General features: G+C 42.8%; 1 protein-coding gene across 2 annotated transcripts; it reads left to right on the top strand.

Annotated features, from left to right (window-relative positions):
* LOC139573424 (E3 ubiquitin-protein ligase CBL-like) lies at window positions 1–18,554 on the top strand. Of its 2 annotated transcripts, XM_071396842.1 has the most exons (12): window positions 1–1,287; window positions 7,485–7,631; window positions 9,451–9,607; window positions 9,832–9,953; window positions 10,777–10,914; window positions 13,545–13,764; window positions 14,749–14,907; window positions 15,052–15,207; window positions 15,342–15,400; window positions 15,784–15,906; window positions 16,078–16,142; window positions 16,310–18,554. In XM_071396842.1, the coding sequence occupies exons 1-12, from the start codon at window positions 911–913 to the stop codon at window positions 16,369–16,371; spliced, it is 1,785 nt and encodes a 594-aa protein (XP_071252943.1). In that variant the 5' UTR covers window positions 1–910; the 3' UTR covers window positions 16,372–18,554. The 2 variants fall into 2 exon arrangements, with proteins under 2 accessions (XP_071252943.1, XP_071252944.1); XM_071396843.1 differs by lacking the exon at window positions 15,784–15,906 and having other exon boundaries at window positions 9–1,287.
* The last annotated feature ends 29 nt before the right edge of the window (window positions 18,555–18,583 follow it).

The raw sequence follows: 18,583 nt of genomic DNA, 5'->3' as shown, positions 1-18,583 counted from the left end.
GTTTCCTCTTCCCCCCTCCTTTCTTACTAATCGGTTACCTCTAAGCCCATACCTATCTCAGCCTCACTCCACCTTCACACACAAAGACTACAAACCTGTTTGTCTGGCTGCAAACCTGGAAGAACATCAAAGAAAGAGAGAGCGAGAGGGGCCAGCCAGAGTCAGACTGAGACATAAAAACAGTTTTTGTTGTGCTGCAAAGAGAGTCTGGGGTCTATATCTGAGACACCATTTGTATGTTGTAGATGAAATCAGAGAGAGTTACGCCACACGGGGGGAGAGATAGTGCCTGGGCATGAGAGCGTAAAATGTTGAGTAAGAAGGGGAGGAGAGAACAGGGGAGGAGAGGGGTTGAGATTGTTTAGGAAGGGTGAGTGGTTATTTGTCTGTCTAGTTCTGCCCTCCCTTGCTCTCTCTCTTTCAGGGTTTCCTCTTTACACGTTCTCTTTACAAAATGAACTGGAAAGAGAATGTTCTTAAAAAATCTTGGCTACTTCTGAAAAACTGACCAAAGAAAATTAGGATTTATGAATTGAGCTTTTCTGGACAAGACGTTTCCCCTCCACTCTTTCTAAACCACAGCAGTTGTCTCCATTCCTGTTGGACTATGGTATATTCTGGCGCTCTGCCCCTATCTGGATTACCTGATTTCATTGGATTATTCTTTGGATTACTGAGGAACACTGGTGAAGATATATTGGATAAAGTGTGCTCTTTTCAACTCAAGCTGTCAACCATAAAGATACAATGACAACATTTACTAAGCCGTCCATGCCAGACATGACAGACATCTAGATCACTCCCTCATTCAACTGTCATAGATAGGGCTGCCAGACAGAAACCGTCAGGCTGCACTGAACAGATCCCCCTCGGACTAACACACCACAACCAGGAATCCCTCCTCAGGACAATGGCCACGGGAGGGAACGGGCTAGGATCTGACCGGAGCCTGAAATCCACCTCCCAGCCGCCCAGTGCCTCTGACCAGCGGCAGGTGGACAAGGCCCTGAAGAGGCTGGAGAAGCTGCATCGGCTATGTACCAACCTCAGGCTGGGCCTGAGGAACAGCCCCCCGTACCTCCCCGGGGTGGTCTCAGAGACAGCCACGCTGCTCACCCAGGTGTGGGAGCCGTACAGGGGGCCTGCAGCTGGGGGGCAGGCCCCCCGGGGGGATGAGGGGGAGTACCTGAGGATCCATGCAAGACACCTGCTGGATAAGACTAACCGGGCCGTGCTGCTGTTTAAAGAGGGGCGCGATAAGATGTTCGAGGAGATGTCCAGCTACAGGTGAGAGAGAACAACAAGGGCCGGAACATAACTTGATATATGCGCTATCTTTGTAAAAACTCAAATGGCTCAAAAAGTTACCTGCATGTGTCTCCAGTTAGGATTTGGCGCTTAATCCAATACATACACATTGTCAGTGTTGGGGAAGCTACTCTAAAAATATAGTTTACCAAGCTACCAATTACTTTACACTGGAAGACTAAAGCTACCCTTAAGAAAATATTGTTTACTACAGAATGTATAAAACATTAGGAACACCTTCCAAATATTAACTTGCACCCCCTTTTGCCCTCAGAACAGCCTCACTGTGTCGGGTAATGGACTTTACAAGGGGTCGAAAGCGTTTCACAGGGATGCTGGCCCAAGTTTACAGTGATATCCTGTCTGTAGTGTATAGTCTAGCAGACAGGCTGCATACGTTCGTACCATGTGAGGAGCCAGGGGGAGATTTCAGTCCAGGCTGAGATACATGATGCTCACCACAATGATGTGACTACCAGATAGGGTCGCTTTGTTATCTAGCACAGGCCTATTGCCAAGCCTGAGAACCCTTTTTTAAAAATTGTTTATTAGATTTGTCAGTGATAATCACAAGTAAATGACTATATAGGATAGTCTGTAACCCCAAATAAAAATCTTAAACACACTCCACAATACTTTTATATAAAGCCTGCCAAGCTCTTTTGGCAGTGCCAGGACAAAACAAGACTTTTAGTCCGTACAGAGAACTTTGTCTAGCAATTCTAAACTATGAAATATTTCCCAATATAGACACAGTGTACAAAACATTAGGAACACCTTCCTAACATCTTCCTAATATTGAAGGAAGGTGTTCCTCAGAACAGCCTCAATTCTTTGGGGCATGGACTCTACAAGTTGTTGAAAGCATTCCACAGGGATGCTGGCCCATATTGACTCCAATGCTTCCCACAGTTGTGACAAGTTGGCTGGATGTCCTTTGGTTGGTGGACCATTTGTGATACACATAGGAAACGGTTGAGCGTGAAAAACTCAGCAGCGTTGCAGTTCTTGACACACTCAAAGCAGTGCGCCTGGCACCTACTACCATACCCCTTTCAAAAGCACTCAAATATTTTGTCTTGACCATTCACCCTATGAATGGCACACATACACAATCCATGTCTCAATTGTCTCAAGGCTTAAAAATCCTTCTTTAACCTGTCTCATCCCCTTCATCTACACTGATTGAAGTGGATTTAACAGGTGACATCAATAAGGGATCATAGCTTTCACCTGGATTCACCTGTTCAGAGCTAAATGTTTTGTACACTCAGTGTAGTTCACTACATCCAAATTCTAATATCTAATTCTGAAATGTCATAGACTACAAATTGCAAGAACATATCACTTTAGGGTCATATGTTAACAGAATTTGTAATTAAGGCTATTAAACACAAAACTATGTTTCAAGTGAGAATTAGGCAGGGCTGATGCCGAAAAAGGAAGGAAATGATTGCCTGCTACACCTATATATTATTTTATTTTTCCAAATAAAAAGTGTCTAGTCCCAATAGTTAGCTACATCACAACATTACAAAAAAGTAATTCACTACTAAAAACACTACCAATATTTGAATTGAGTTCAACTACCCCCAAGCTACTGCTAAATGTAGTTGAATTACTAGTTGAGCTACATGGAGTTCACTACTCTCCAACACTGCACATTGTTGACATGGTTTTTGCTCTCCTCTTTCACTTTTAATCTAGCATGAATAAACATTAATACTTTTTTTATATCCACAGAAGCAAAACAATTACTACTCAAAAAACATTATGGATCTGTAGGCTACAAGACTATTATACCATACCAGAAATTGAACCCTGAGGATACCATTGATTTAGAGTACATTTTAATATGTTGACCTTTTCACCCGAAAAAGGCAAATAAATCAGCTGTGGGGTCAAGGGCAGGGCACATGTCTGAGATATCTGACTCCACCAGCACCATGACACAGACTTTCAGCCAATATTCTCAATGGCCAATATTCAAATCAATTCTCAAGTAACTAAGGCCAACTAGGAAAATTAAAATGCATGGTATTAGATTGGCAAATTCATAAAGGCCTTGGTTGGCATTAGACTTGATATGTACAGTAAGTGAATTTTGGAGCACAGCCAGAGACAGAGCAGAACCACAATGACACAAATAGACCTGAGCACCCATTATTATCCAGTTATAGTACCAGCGAGACAAAAATCAACATTCCCAGTTCCCTCAAGTCGGCTGTCTTAAAACATAAACACAGAATCAATATGGCATTTAGGTTCACACTACTGCAGATACATTTAGTTATTTAGTAGTTGTGCAGTAGTTGTGCAGTTTTTAAGGTGGGTATTTTGGAAATAAATGTGTCTGAGTGTATCTAAATGTTTGGAACCAAACCTCTGTTCCGTTGAGACTACTAATGTCTCAGAGAGATAATGGAGTGGACCTGAGGCTTTATCATGCTAATATGAACTGGGTGAAACTGGGTGATCGCAACAACTCTCTGGGATATACGGGCCATGGAGAAAGGCAGTGTGGTTCTCTGACACATTTTTTATTTTTTAAATATTGTTTCTTACATTTGTTAATCACTCAAAGTACAAAATTAAACAAATATTTCTCAATTATATATCTACCGCTAAACATATAACATTTTTACAATAAATCAAAAAAGTCTTTATTACCTGTGAAGTCAAGAAAAAGCTATGAGCTATGTGTAATTTTCCCAAAATGCTGAATCTTACTAATGGTAAGAAGAACAGGGCTTGGCTAAGGATGCATGTTCAGTGCAATGCAGTACAGCAGGACTGGCAAGTCTTAACATAACTGTTATTCCCTTCGCTCCTTGTCGTCCATATTTTGCTCTCTGAATCTACAGAATGTGTGCATCATGAAATCACATCAATTTGCATTACGCCTTGTCGTAACAAAAGTTTAAATTTTCAACTGAGAGAAGCAGATTATTGTTAGTTTATATTAATAACACCCACATACAATGAAACAAACATTCACACCTCCTACTCGCCCACACTCTCCTTCAAACCCCTCTCTGTTCGTAGAAAGCAACACACAAACAAAAATTGATGTTTCTCTGTTCTTATACGTTTTTACACACCGCCCATGCCTGGGTAAAATGCAGTAGTTTGCTATAAAGCTAAATTCAGTGGCAGGGTCCCTGCAGGTACAATTGCAATTAACCACGGTTGTTGCAACAATAAGTAACAGCTATAAGGTAGATATTGTATATTACATTAGTGATAATAGTCAATTGCAAAAACCGGTAACTATGCCACATGCACTGTTGCCTTGTTGGTCTTCAGTGAGAGGCAGGCACATAGTACTGTCACACGTACTGTAGGTACAGTAGCAATGCCATGCGAGCTCTTTTTTTCCAAAAGAAGTTGCTATGCTTTACACACACCATTGAGCTCAACTGTAGACAGGATGCAGTGAATGAGTGTGGTGGAAAGTAAGAAATTTACATGGTCAACCAGGTTGAGGTAAGGATGGAAACTTCAGTCCTGCTCTCAACTGCCCATACAGCCAGAGAGATGAGAGAATGGTTGAGACGGTGAGTGGAACACACAGTAAGAGGTTTGTGGCCGGATCTTTACTGTCCCTTGCAGGCTAATAATAGACACACACTCAAGAGAAGAGCCACACAGTAACCTTTGAGTGTCTTGTTGGTTGGTCAAGTTGCTAACGGAAAATTCTGTTTCTGCGGCACAAAACGAACAAGGACAGGAAGAGCTAGACTGTGACATCCTGTTTGTACAAGCATGAGTGTACCTGTGTGTGTGTGTGACATAGCGAGAGAGAGAGAGAGCGAGAGAGACAGAGAGAGAGAGCAATACAGAAATACACTACGGAGAAAGAAGGAACAGCACGTCAGAAATCAGCTCAAAGTAATTGAAGAATCCATAGAAACGAACCACTTCTGGGAAAATTGGAAAACTCTGAACAAACAACAACACGAAGAGTTATCTATCCAAAATGGAGATGTATGGATGAACCACTTCTCCAATCTTTTTGTCTCTATAACAAAGAACAAACAGCAAAACATATACACTACCGTTCAAAAGTTTGGGGTCACTTAGAAATGTCCTTGTTTTTGAAAGAAAAGCAAATTTTTTGTCCATTAAAATAACATCAAATTGATCAGAAGTACAGTGTAGAAATGATTAATGTTGTAAATGACTATTGTAGCTGGAAATGGCTGATTTTTAATGGAATATCTATATAGGCGTACAGAGGCCCATAAACTTTATTGCTTTTCTGACTTTCGTGACCAAGCTAATTTAAGGCTAGCTGTTCTAGCATTGATTGATACACTCACAAACGCTTGGATTGCTTTCGCTGTAAAGCATATTTTCAAAATCTGACATGATAGGTGGATTAACAACAAGCTAAGCTGTGTTTTGGTATATTTCACTTGTGATTCCATGATTATAAATATTTTTAGGATTATTTTTGAATTTGGCGCTCTGCAATTCAGTGGTTGTTTAGGAAAATGATCCCGGTAACGGGATCCGTAGTGTCAAGAAGTTTTTAAAAGGCTAATTGATCATTAGAAAATCCTTTTGCAATTATGTTAGCACAGCTGAAAACTGTTGTCCTGATTAAAGAAGCAATAAAACTGTTCTTCTTTAGACTAGTTGAGTATCTGGAGCATCAGCATTTGTGGGTTCGATTACAGGCTCAAAATGGCCAGAAACAAAGAAGTTTCTTCTGAAACTCGTCATTCTATTCTTGTTCTGAGAAATGAAGGCTATTCCATGCAAGAAATTGCAAAGAAACTGAAGATCTCGTACAACGCTGTGTACTACTCCCTTCACAGAACAGCGCAAACTGCCTCTAACCGGAATAGAAAGAGGAGTGAGACTGGTGTTTTGTGGGTACTATTTAATAAAGCTGCCAGTTGAAGACTTGTGAGGCGTCTGTTTCTCAAACTAGACACTCTAATGTACTTGTTCTCTTGCTCAGTTGTGCACCGGGGCATTCCACTCCTCTTTCTTTTCCTCGTGAAATAGGCCAATACCCGCTAATGATCAAAATCCAGAAAAGAGCCGTTCAATTCTACAACCACCTAAAGGAAGTGATTCCCAAACCTTCCATAACAAAGCCATCACCTACAGAGAAATGAACCTGGAGAAGAGCCCCCTAAGCAAGCTGGTCCTGGGGCTCTGTTCACAAATACAAACAGACCCCACAGAGCCCCAGGACAGCAACACAATTAGACCCAACCAAATCATGAGAAAACAAAAAGATAATTACTTGACATATTGGAAAGAATTTACAAAAAAACTGAGCAAACTATAATACTATTTGGCCCTAAACAGAGAGTACACAGTGGCAGAATACCTGACTACTGTGACTGACCCACAATTAAGGAAATCTTTCACTATGTACAGACTCAGTGAGCATAGCATTGCTATTGAGAAAGGCCACCGAAGGCAGACCTGGCTCTCAAGAGAAGACAGGCTATGTGCACATTGCCCACAAAATGAGGTGGAAACTGAGCTGCACTTCCTAACCTCCTGCCAAATGTATGACCATATTAGAGAGACACATATTTCCCTCAGATTACACAGATCCACAAAGAAATCGAAAACAAATCCAATTTTGATAAACTCCCATATCTATTGGGTGAAATACCACAGTGTGCCATCACAGCAGCAAGATTTGTGACCTGTTGCCACAAGAAAAGGGCAACAAGTGAAGAACAAACACCATTGTAAATAAAACCTATATTTATGTTTATTTATTTTCCATTTTGTACTTTAACTATTAGCACATCATTACAACACTGTATATAGACATAATATGACATTTGAAATGTTTTTATTCTTTTGGAACTTTTGTGAGTGTAATGTTTCCTGTTAATTTGTTATGGTTTATTTCACTTTTGTTTATTATCTATTTCACTTGCTTTGGCAATGTAAACATATGTTTCCCATGCCAATAAAGCCCCTTAAATTAAATTGAACTGAGAGAGAGAGAAAGAGAGGGATACATTACTGCTTGTTAGAGGGTACAATACCCATTATGTCTATGAGATCTAAAGTTTATTTTCATTCTAGCTGCCGCTGTTGCATTTTAAGCTGTGGACCAGAAAGCCTACCCTTATCACCCTAGTTGATACATTGTAAAAAGCTCAGAATAGCTTAATGTTATTTTCTGTTATTCACAGGAGAAACTTGACCAAGCTGTCCCTGCTCTTCAGTCACATGCTCTGTGAGCTAAGGGCCATGTTTCCCGAGGGAAGCTTTCAAGGCGACACCTTTAGGCTGACTAAGACAGAGGCCGGAGAGTTCTGGAGGCGAGCATTTGGAAACAAGTGAGTGTTGGGTGGGGTAACAGTGGAACTAGAATGGAATAAGGGACGTGGGCTTGACAGAACATTCCACAAATAGGAACAGTCTATTTGTATATACACTACTGGTCAAAAGTTTTAGAACACCTACTCATTCAAGGATTCTTCTTTATTTTGACTATTTTCTACCCTGTAGAATAATAGTGAAGACATCAAAACTATGAAATAACACATATGGAATCATGTAGGAACCAACAAAGTGTTAAACAAATCAAAATATATTTTATATTTTATATTCTTCAAATAACCACCCTTTGCCTTGATGACAGCTTTGCACACTCGTGGCATTCTCTCAACCAGCTTCACCTGGAATGCTTTTCCAACAGTCTTGAAGGAGTTCCCACAAATGCTGAGCACTTGTTGGCTGCTTTTCCTTCACTCTGCGGTCCGACTCATCCCAAACCATCTCAATTTGGTTGAGGTCGGGGGATTGTGGAGGTCAGGTCATCTGATGCAGCACTCCATCACTCTCCTTCTTGGTCAAATAGCCCTTACACAGCCTGGAGATGTGTTGGGTCATTGTCCTGTTGAAAAACAAGTGATAGTCCCACTAAGCCCAAACCAGATGGGATGGCGTATCGCTGCAGAATGCTGTGGGAGCCATGCTGGTTAAGTGTGCCTTGAATTCCAAAATAAATAACAGACACTGTCACTAGCAAAGCAACCCCACATCAGAACACCTTCTCCTCCATGCTTTACAGTGGGAAATACACATGCGGAGATCATCCGTTCACCCGCACCACGTCTCACAAAGAGACGGCAGGTTGGAACCAAAAATCTCCAAAGGAGAAGGACAAATTTCCACCGGTCTAATGTCCATTGCTCATGTTTCTTGGCCCAAGCAAGTCACTTCTTCTTATTGGTGTCCTTTAGTAGTGGTTTCTTTGCCGCAATTCGACCATGAAGGCCTGATTCACGCAGTCTCCCCTGAACAGTTGATGTTGAGATGTGTCTGTTACTTGAACTCTGTGAAGCATTTATTTGGGCTGCAATTTCTGAGGCTGGTAACTCTAATGAACTTATCCTCTGCAGCAGAGGTAACTCTGGGTCTTTCTTTCCTGTGGTGGTCCTCATGAGAGCCAGTTTCATCATAGCGCTTGATGGGTTTTGCGACTGCACTTGAAGAAACTTTCAAAGTTCTTGAAATTTTCCGTATTGACTGACCTTCATGTCTTAAAGTAATGATGGACTGTCGTTTCTCTTTGCTTATTTGAGCTGTTCTTGCCATAATATGGACTTGGTCTTTTACCAAATAGGGCTATCTTATGTATACCAATCCTACCTTGTCACAACACAACTGATTGGTTCAAACATATTAAGAAGGAAAGAAATTCCACAAATCAACTTTTAAGAAGGCACACCTGTTAATTGAAATTCATTCCAGGTGACTACCTTATGAAGTTGATTGAGAGAATGCCAAGAGTGTGCAAAGCTGTCATCAAGGCAAACGGTGGCTATTTGAAGAATCTCAAATATAAAATATATTTCGATTTTTTGTTTACCACATGATTCCATGTGTTATTTCATTGTTTTATGTCTTCACTATTATTCTACACTGTAGAAAATAGTAAAAATGAAGAAAAACCCTTGAGTGAGTAGGTGTTCTAAAACTTTTGACTGGTGATGTAGGCAGTTTTTTTCTAGTCTTGTGAAAAGTATTCTGTTCCTCCACTTGCTTTTTCACTCTTCTCACTTTCACTCTCTTTCTCTCTCTCACTTTCCTTTTTCCTTTATCTCCCACCCCTCTCTCCCTCTCCTCCCCTCCTCTCGTTCTCTCTCCTAGGTGTATTGTGCAGTGGAGCAGTTTTAAGCAGCATCTCCGTAGGGTCCATGACTTTGAAGAGGGGATGGAGTCCATGGCTCTAAAGTCAACTGTAGATCTCACCTGTAACAACCACATCTCAGTGTTCGAGTTTGACATCTTCACCAGGCTATTCCAGGTACATGTGATCCATATATGTTAGCCCTGTTCTAAGTAGCCCTACATCCTGGTTAATTAGACACCTCACATAATGTTCAGTGAACATGCATTCTGCCACTTTCCAAGATGTCTATCCCATTCTTTCTGTCTCCGACTGTCTAAAGAAAGCCAGAACATTCCAAAGTGGAAAATAATAACACATATTTCAACTGATAGTAAATATGTCCTCCCCTCTTCTGTCAGCCCTGGAGGTCTCTTCTGAGGAACTGGAACCAGTTGGCAGTGACCCATCCTGGCTACATGGCCTTCCTCACCTACGACCAGGTCAAAGCCCGCCTCCAAAACTACCTGCACCAGCCCGGGAGGTGAGGACAGGAGAGATTGTTTGGGGGTGGATGGGTTGGGGTGTGGCGAGAGAGACTAGATGAAGGGAAGGAACAGTGGGATAGGAGGGGCTCAGGAGAAAAGAGAGGAGGTGTACCATAACCTACAACAATATCTGCAGTGATTACTTTTAATGGGACACGCTGTCATTATAATTATAGTGATAGTAAAGAATAATACCTAGATAAGTAGAGTTAACTGCCAAAATAATGGAAACACTTGAGGAAATGAGGGGTACAAAGTATGAAAGGATGAAAGAAGGTGTTTCCACACAGGTGTGGTTTCTGAGCTATCTAAGCAATTGACATCCCATTATGCTTAGGGTCATGTACAAAAATGCTGGGCAGGCCATTATTTTGCCCATTATTTGGGCTACTATGGCTATGCCCCCATAAGATGACACCCACAGGGCATGAGAGGTCACTGAATGGTTTGATGAGCATGAAAACAATGTAAACCATATGCCATGGCCATCTCAGTCACCAGATCTCAACCTAATTGAACGCTTATGGGAGATTCTGGAGCTGCGCCTGAGGCACCGTTTTCAACCACCATCAACAAAACACCAAATTATTGAATTTCTCATGGAAGAATGGTGTCGCATCCTTCCAATAAAGTTCCAGACACTTGTAGAATCTATTCCAAGGATGCATTGAAGCTGTTCTGGCTCGTGGTGGCCCAACGCCCTGTTAAGACACTTTATGTTGGTGTTTCTTTTATTTTGGCGGTTACCTGTATTTCATGGTCAAATCTGTATCAACTACAGTAAAGACGTTTCCATGTGAACTGTGTATCTCTGTCCAGCTACGTCTTCCGTCTGAGCTGCACTCGGATGGGCCAGTGGGCCATTGGTCATGTGACTGGTGATGGCGACATCGTACAGACGATCCCCCAGAATACACCTCTCTACCAGGCCCTCATCCAGGGCTTCAGGGAGGGCTGGTGAGTAAACATACACATGGACACACCGCAGGAGGTTGGTGGAACCTTAATTGGGGAGGACAGGCTGGTGGTAATGACTGGAGTGTAATCATTGCAATGGTATCAAATACATCAAACACATGGTTTCCAGGTGTTTGATGCCATTTCATTTGCGCCGTTCCGGACGTTATTATGAGCCGTTCTCCCCTCAGCAGCCTCCACTGACACACACACTAGTGATGCGCGGGTTGACTCATAAAAAAAGGTGGTTATATCCGTGGGGTGGGTTCAGGGTCATTAAGTATTGTGTGGATGAAGGGACGGTGGGTTCAGGGTCATTATGTATTGTGTGGATGAAGGGACGGTGGGTTCAGGGTCATTATGTATTGTGTGGATGAAGGGACGGTGGGTTCAGGGTCATTAAGTATTGTGTGGCTGAAGGGACGGTGGGTTCAGGGTCATTAAGTATTGTGTGGCTGAAGGGACGGTGGGTTCAGGGTCATTATGTATTGTGTGGCTGAAGGGACGGTGGGTTCAGGGTCATTAAGTATTGTGTGGCTGAAGGGACGGTGGGTTCAGGGTCATTATGTATTGTGTGGATGAAGGGACGGTGGGTTCAGGGTCATTAAGTATTGTGTGGCTGAAGGGACGGTGGGTTCAGGGTCATTATGTATTGTGTGGATGAAGGGACGGTGGGTTCAGGGTCATTAAGTATTGTGTGGGTGAAGGGACGGTGGGTTCAGGGTCATTAAGTATTGTGTGGCTGAAGGGACGGTGGGTTCAGGGTCATTATGTATTGTGTGGCTGAAGGGACGGTGGGTTCAGGGTCATTATGTATTGTGTGGATGAAGGGACGGTGGGTTCAGGGTCATTAAGTATTGTGTGGGTGAAGGGACGGTGGGTTCAGGGTCATTAAGTATTGTGTGGGTGAAGGGACGGTGGGTTCAGGGTCATTATGTATTGTGTGGCTGAAGGGACGGTGGGTTCAGGGTCATTATGTATTGTGTGGATGAAGGGACGGTGGGTTCAGGGTCATTAAGTATTGTGTGGCTGAAGGGACGGTGGGTTCAGGGTCATTAAGTATTGTGTGGCTGAAGGGACGGTGGGTTCAGGGTCATTAAGTATTGTGTGGCTGAAGGGACGGTGGGTTCAGGGTCATTATGTATTGTGTGGCTGAAGGGACGGTGGGTTCAGGGTCATTATGTATTGTGTGGCTGAAGGGACGGTGGGTTCAGGGTCATTAAGTATTATGTGGATGAAGGGACGGTGGGTTCAGGGTCATTAAGTATTGTGTGGCTGAAGGGACGGTGGGTTCAGGGTCATTAAGTATTGTGTGGCTGAAGGGACGGTGGGTTCAGGGTCATTAAGTATTGTGTGGCTGAAGGGATGGTGGGTTCAGGGTCATTATGTATTGTGTGGCTGAAGGGACGGTGGGTTCAAGGTCATTAAGTATTGTGTGGCTGAAGGGACGGTGGGTTCAGGGTCATTAAGTATTGTGTGGATGAAGGGACGGTGGGTTCAGGGTCATTAAGTATTGTGTGGATGAAGGGACGGTGGGTTCAGGGTCATTAAGTATTGTGTGGCTGAAGGGACGGTGGGTTCAGGGTCATTAAGTATTGTGTGGCTGAAGGGACGGTGGGTTCAGGGTCATTAAGTATTGTGTGGCTGAAGGGACGGTGGGTGGCGGGCGATTTGAATAAAGAGAAAACAATACCTTCAAAAATCCACAAACAATGAGGTTTTAATTTAATTATATTAGGCCTTCTGGCAATGGCTTTAGAGCATAAGCCTAAGCTTTAGGGCCTAACTGTACAAGTGCTAAATAGTGTACACGCCAATCGCCAAATGCTTATGGTAACTGGCAGAAAAAGCTCACTTCAATACATGGAGGCAAAAAGGACAATGCCAGAGTTTAATTCAATTAGAGAAAAGCTGTGAAATGAAGAGTTGAAAATAAAGGAAAGGGAGGGCCATAAAAGTCATGTTTGGGAAAGATTTGTGAAGTGGTAAAAGAGGATGATAGCAGTGTGATGTTATGTTATTTATGTGTGATGATTGTGAGACTCTATACAAATTTGACAGTCACAAGATGGGGACTTCAAATAGGCCTATGGCAAGTCAAAGGAACTGTAGCCTACTGTTCAGATGGGTTCAATGGAAACCAAAATCTGGACACTAACAGTACGTCTATAGCTTCTCACATAGCCTTAATATTAACTCCTGCAGAATTAAGCATTTCTTGCAGTAAAATGATACACCAAATGTAGGCTAAATTTTGACTTGGGAACAGGAGTTGTGGTGGTTCATTTCTTTACTATCAAATGAGGAGAGAAAAACTTATCACACAAGTCAGAGTTATACTTCAACTAAATCTTTAATAATGAGAGCTTTGCAATAGCAATGACTTGTCAACGATTCACCATTTCTAATGATCCGTTGAGAGTGGCGAGACAAAAGTACAAAGGTCTTTTATAGCCAAGATACACCCCTTTCAACCTTTTTTTCCCATGACAGAGTGCTGATGGGTTATTAAAAATTGTGGGTGGGTGCAGGTGAACAAAAAGCTGACCAACACTAACACACAACATTTGCACAGGCCTGTAATCGTTTTACATAATGTGTGTGTAATTCTGTGTTGTGTTTGTCTGCAGCTATCTTTACCCTGACGGACGTGATGTGAACCCAGACCTCACCAGTCTGTGTGAACCAGCACAGAGAAGCAGGGTCAAAGTCACAGAGGACGAGTATGAGATGTACTGTGAGATGGGTAGTACCTTCCAGCGGTGTAAGATCTGTACAGAGAGAGACAAGGACACACGCATCCAGCCCTGCGGACACCTGCTGTGCCAACCCTGCCTCACAGGATGGCAGGTATGCCTACTCTGTGATTGACCACGTCACCAACAAAATCCTCAAAGCCAAACCACACATCGTTCGCTCACACAATGTCTCTGACATCACCCAGCCACATCCTCTTTTATTAATATATATCATCAACATACCAATTTGGGTTAACTGTATGGAATTGTTTTTTGGTCAGACAGTTAATGTCTTCCCATCCACCTGTCAATCAGTCAGTTAGTCAGTCAGTTTGTCAGTAGGCTAGTCTGTCCGTCTGTGCGTCAGTCAGTGAGCCAGCCCACTACACATCAGTAGGTGAACCGGCGTAGCAGCACCTAGAGCAGTATTATTGGCCATCGTTGTCCTAACATGTGGGTTAGGACTTCCTGTGTGAGCCGAAGCGTACATCCTCCTCATGCTACACTCACACTGAGGAGACTCGCCCTTAGAGTTTCCACTCCTCGCCTGGTCTCACACTCTCACACACTGACACACACTGTCACACACTCTCACACACTGACACACACTGTCACAGTCACAATTCAGGGGACAAGAAGACACAATAGAATAGATTTGAACAGAATACTCCGGTTTTTACCAAAGTGAACTACGGTAGAATGCTCAATCTTAATTTGATATGCTAAACCAGTTGCTTTACTGTAAATGCAAATAACACACAGAAAGGACAATATTATGTGCATTACACTTTCAGCATGGGAAATGCATCTGCTCAGGAATGCTCTTGACGGAACCAAATTACTGCATCATCCCAGGGATCTTTTTGACATACAGCAATCATTTTCTCTCTGCATTGTTGGGAAGGGCCCGTAACTATTTCACTGTTAGTCTATACCTGTTGTTACGAAGTATGTGACAAATAAAATGTGAATTGATTTGATACAACAATACACAAATGTACACAGACACGTGAGTTTCCACACATTAACAGACAGTACAGATGTGTAGATAATGTTTATTCTGCTAAACCAAGTGTGATCATTCCATGTGTTGCAGAAGTCGGATGGACACACCTGCCCTTACTGTCGCTGTGACATCAGAGGAACAGAGTCCATCCTGGTGGAGCCTTACCTGTCTGTCAGCGAGGAAGAGGAAGAGGAAGATGACCTGGAGGATGTACAGCTAGTCATGAAAAACCTGGCCTATATGAAGAGGGTGTGTTTTGTTGTGTGTGGGGGTGGGGGTGGGGTTCTCTTTTACTGTCTCTGTCTCAGGGGGTTTTCTCTTGCATTGACTCTCTCTCTCTCTCTCTCTCTCTCTCTCTCTCTCTCTCTCTCTCTCTCTCTCTCTCTGATGCAGATGTCGTCTGAAGAATACCAGTTCCCCAGCTCTCGCCTCGTTCCACCCCTCCCTCCCAAACACAGCACCTCCTCCCACTGCCCTTCCCCACAAGCCCCCTTACGGCCCTCTGTGCCCGATATACTGGCCAAATACTCCCACTCTAACTCGCGTTCTGTAAGTTCCCCCATACACACACTCTACAGAATTGATAGTAACAGTACCACAATGGAAATAAGAAGTCTAACCCATATTCACTGATAACTGGGGCTTCGGTAGACAGGTAAAGGTGTGTCCTTATTCCACCACAGGCTCACAGTGACACCCCCTCAGATAGAGCGCTCACACACCACACTGCCAGCACTAACAGGTGAGCTCTAAATGCATACTGCAGTGGATGGATAACTGCATTTTAGGCTTTTAAGACATATGGAAGATGTCTGTCAGAAAGAAAATAATTGTGTACTGTAGCCTACATCCTAAAGAAGCTCAGGAGATAAAACAGGGCAATGTGACCAATGTTAGCTCACTGTTTGTTCCTCCCTAGGTCTGATGTTTACTGGCCGTAGCCATACAGTTTTCTGAATACATTTTTTATAAACACTTTTGGTTTGTATGGTTTGCTCAATAACCTGAAACCTCACCACTTTGTGTGTGACTTAATGTTACACAACTAAATATAAATCATTTGGTTACAGTACTTCCTCATTGAACTTGATTGAGAGCTCTTGTGTTCTGTCTCCTCCCCTTAAGATGCCAGTGGGAGGAGCTAGCTAGTAGTGAGGAGGAGAATTCTGGGGGGTTCAGACAACCGCCCACACTCCCAATCTCTCACAGGCCACCCATGCCTGTCCCCAATGGGACTTTCTTCAAAAAGTGTGTGTTTATTTTTAGTGTAACACAACAATATGCTTGCTATACATAAAATAGTAAATGTGGCCACATTTAATTGTAAACATTATTTGTATAGCACCTTGTATACAGTATTAGCTTTCCAAAGTGTTAAAACATGACGGTGGTGAATGTTGTTGTGTTCTCTGGTAACAGTGAGGATTCTGTCTCAGAGCCAAACCTCCACTCCTGTTGTGTCTCCTCCCAGTCCCGTGGAGAGGGTGAGTATTAGAGAGGAGGGGGAGGGAGGGAGGGAGGGCTGTTCTTTACCATAATAAACTATTTTACAGGGGCTTTTCCACTTACTGTAACACACACTGAGAGTTAGTGAACCCTTCACTAACCTCTCTCTATCTATCTATCTATTGATCTAACATTTATCTTGTAGGTGGAGCAGCCTGGTTAGGGGCCTCAGATTCAGTGAAACAGAAGAGACAAAGAAAGGAGTGAACGGACGTCAGAGTTCGGGTGCAGCCAGAGAGAGCGGGAGAGAACCATGTCCTCCTGACTCTGGGAGAAAAGATAAGCACAACATCTCTGACTGACTCAAGAATGGATGGATAATAGGAATAAGAAAGGTCCATTTCCACTGTTCCTGAAAAACAGCCATTGTTAATCTTCTATACCTTATGTATACAGTGGGGCAAAAAAGTATTTAGTCAGCCACCAATGTGCAAGTTCTCCCACTTAAAAAGATGAGAGAGGCCTGTAATTTTCATCATAGGTACACTTCAACTATGACAGACAAAATGAGAAAAAAAAATCCAGAAAATCACATTGTAGGATTTTTAATGAATTTATTTGCAAATTATGGTGGAAAATAAGTATTTGGTCACCTACAAACAAGCAAGACTTCTGGCTCTCACAGACCTGTAACTTCTTCTTTAAGAGGCTCCACTGTTCTCCACTCGTTACCTGTATTAATGGCACCTGTTTGAACTTGTTATCAGTATAAAAGACACCTGTCCACAACCTCAAACAGTCACACTCCAAACTCCACTATGGCGAAGACCAAAGAGCTGTCAAAGGACACCAGAAACAAAATTGTAGACCTGCACCAGGCTGGGAAGACTGAATCTGCAATAGGTAAGCAGCTTGGTTCGAAGAAATCAACTGTGGGAGCAATTATTAGGAAATGGAAGACATACAAGACCACTGATAATCTCCCTCGATCTGGGGCTCCACGCAAGATCTCACCCCGTGAGGTCAAAATGATCACAAGAACGGTGAGCAAAAATCCCAGAACCACACGGTTCTAGTGAATGACCTGCAGAGAGCTGGGACCAAAGTAACAAAGCCTACCATCAGTAACACACTACGCCGGCAGGGACTCAAATCCTGCAGTGCCAGACGTGTCCCCCTGCTTAAGCCAGTACATGTCCAGGCCCGTCTGAAGTTTGCTAGAGAGCATTTGGATGATCCAGAAGAAGATTGGGAGAATGTCAGATGAAACCAAAATAGAACTTTTTGGTAAAATCTCAACTCGTCGTGTTTGGAGGACAAAGAATGCTGAGTTGCATCCAAAGAACACCATACCTACTGTGAAGCATGGGGGTGGAAACATCATGCTTTAGGGCTGTTTTTCTGCAAAGGGACCAGGACGACTGATCCGTGTAAAGGAAAGAATGAATGGGGCCATGTATCGTGAGATTTTGAGTGAAAACCTCCTTCCATCAGCAAGGGCATTGAAGATGAAACGTGGCTGGGTCTTTCAGCATGACTGATCCCAAACACACCGCCCGGGCAACGAAGGAGTGGCTTCGTAAGAAGCATTTCAAGGTCCTGGAGTGGCCTAGCCAGTCTCCAGATCTCAACCCCATAGAAAATCTTTGGAGGGAGTTGAAAGTCCGTGTTGCCCAGCAACAGCCCCAAAACATCACTGCTCTAGAGGAGATCTGCATGGAGGAATGGGCCAAAATACCAGCAACAGTGTGTGAAAACCTTGTGAGGACTTACAGAAAACGTTTGACCTCTGTCATTGCCAACAAAGGGTATATAACAAAGTATTGAGATAAACTTTTGTTATTGACCAAATACTTATTTTCCACCATAATTTGCAAATAAATTCATTAAAAATCCTACAATGTGATTTTCTGGATTTTTTTTCTTCTCATTTTGTCTGTCATAGTTGAAGTGTACCTATGATGAAAATTACAGGCCTCTCTCATCTTTTTAAGTGGGAGAACTTGCACAATTGGTGGCTGACTAAATACTTTTTTCCCCCACTGTATGTATCTTGTGTATGCCTTAATATGGAGGGAGAATGCCCTGTTGATCTACTAATAATAACATCAAAGTGAGTGAAGAAGGACAGACTGATGGAACAACTCACTGATGCCCTCTGCTGCACAGCAAACAGAGTTAGCTGCTGCACAGTTCCAATAACAGGTCAAATTCTTTCATTGCTTGATGTGTGTATGTAGGGCATTGAAAATATGCTACCTCATAATTTACCCCATACTTAAAACATATTGCAAACCTCGGCTTTAATTCATGACTGCAAATTACAGAGTGGGGCAGAGTCCCTCAGAACCTTGTCCGGGATGTATGACTAGTACGGTATATAGCCTACATACTATAGTTGTATGTTAATATGATCAAACATGAAACCCAAATAAAACTTTTGCACCTCCCTCAAGTTGTTAAAATGTACTCAGAAGTT

This window comes from Salvelinus alpinus, chromosome 4, assembly GCF_045679555.1.
Source record: "Salvelinus alpinus chromosome 4, SLU_Salpinus.1, whole genome shotgun sequence".
In the NCBI taxonomy this organism is placed as follows: domain Eukaryota; kingdom Metazoa; phylum Chordata; class Actinopteri; order Salmoniformes; family Salmonidae; genus Salvelinus; species Salvelinus alpinus.
The sequence above is the reverse complement of the archived record's forward strand: the minus strand, read 5'-3'. Positions and strand labels throughout refer to the sequence as shown.

Bases quoted from the DNA above. Each gene is read 5' to 3' on its own strand.
- LOC139573424 (XM_071396842.1), top strand. From the start codon at position 911: ATGGCCACGGGAGGGAACGGGCTAGGATCTGACCGGAGCCTGAAATCC. The intron at 15,208-15,341 runs GTAAGTTCCCCC...ATTCCACCACAG, and splicing joins CCCACTCTAACTCGCGTTCT to GCTCACAGTGACACCCCCTC. The intron at 15,401-15,783 runs GTGAGCTCTAAA...CCTCCCCTTAAG, and splicing joins CACACTGCCAGCACTAACAG to ATGCCAGTGGGAGGAGCTAG.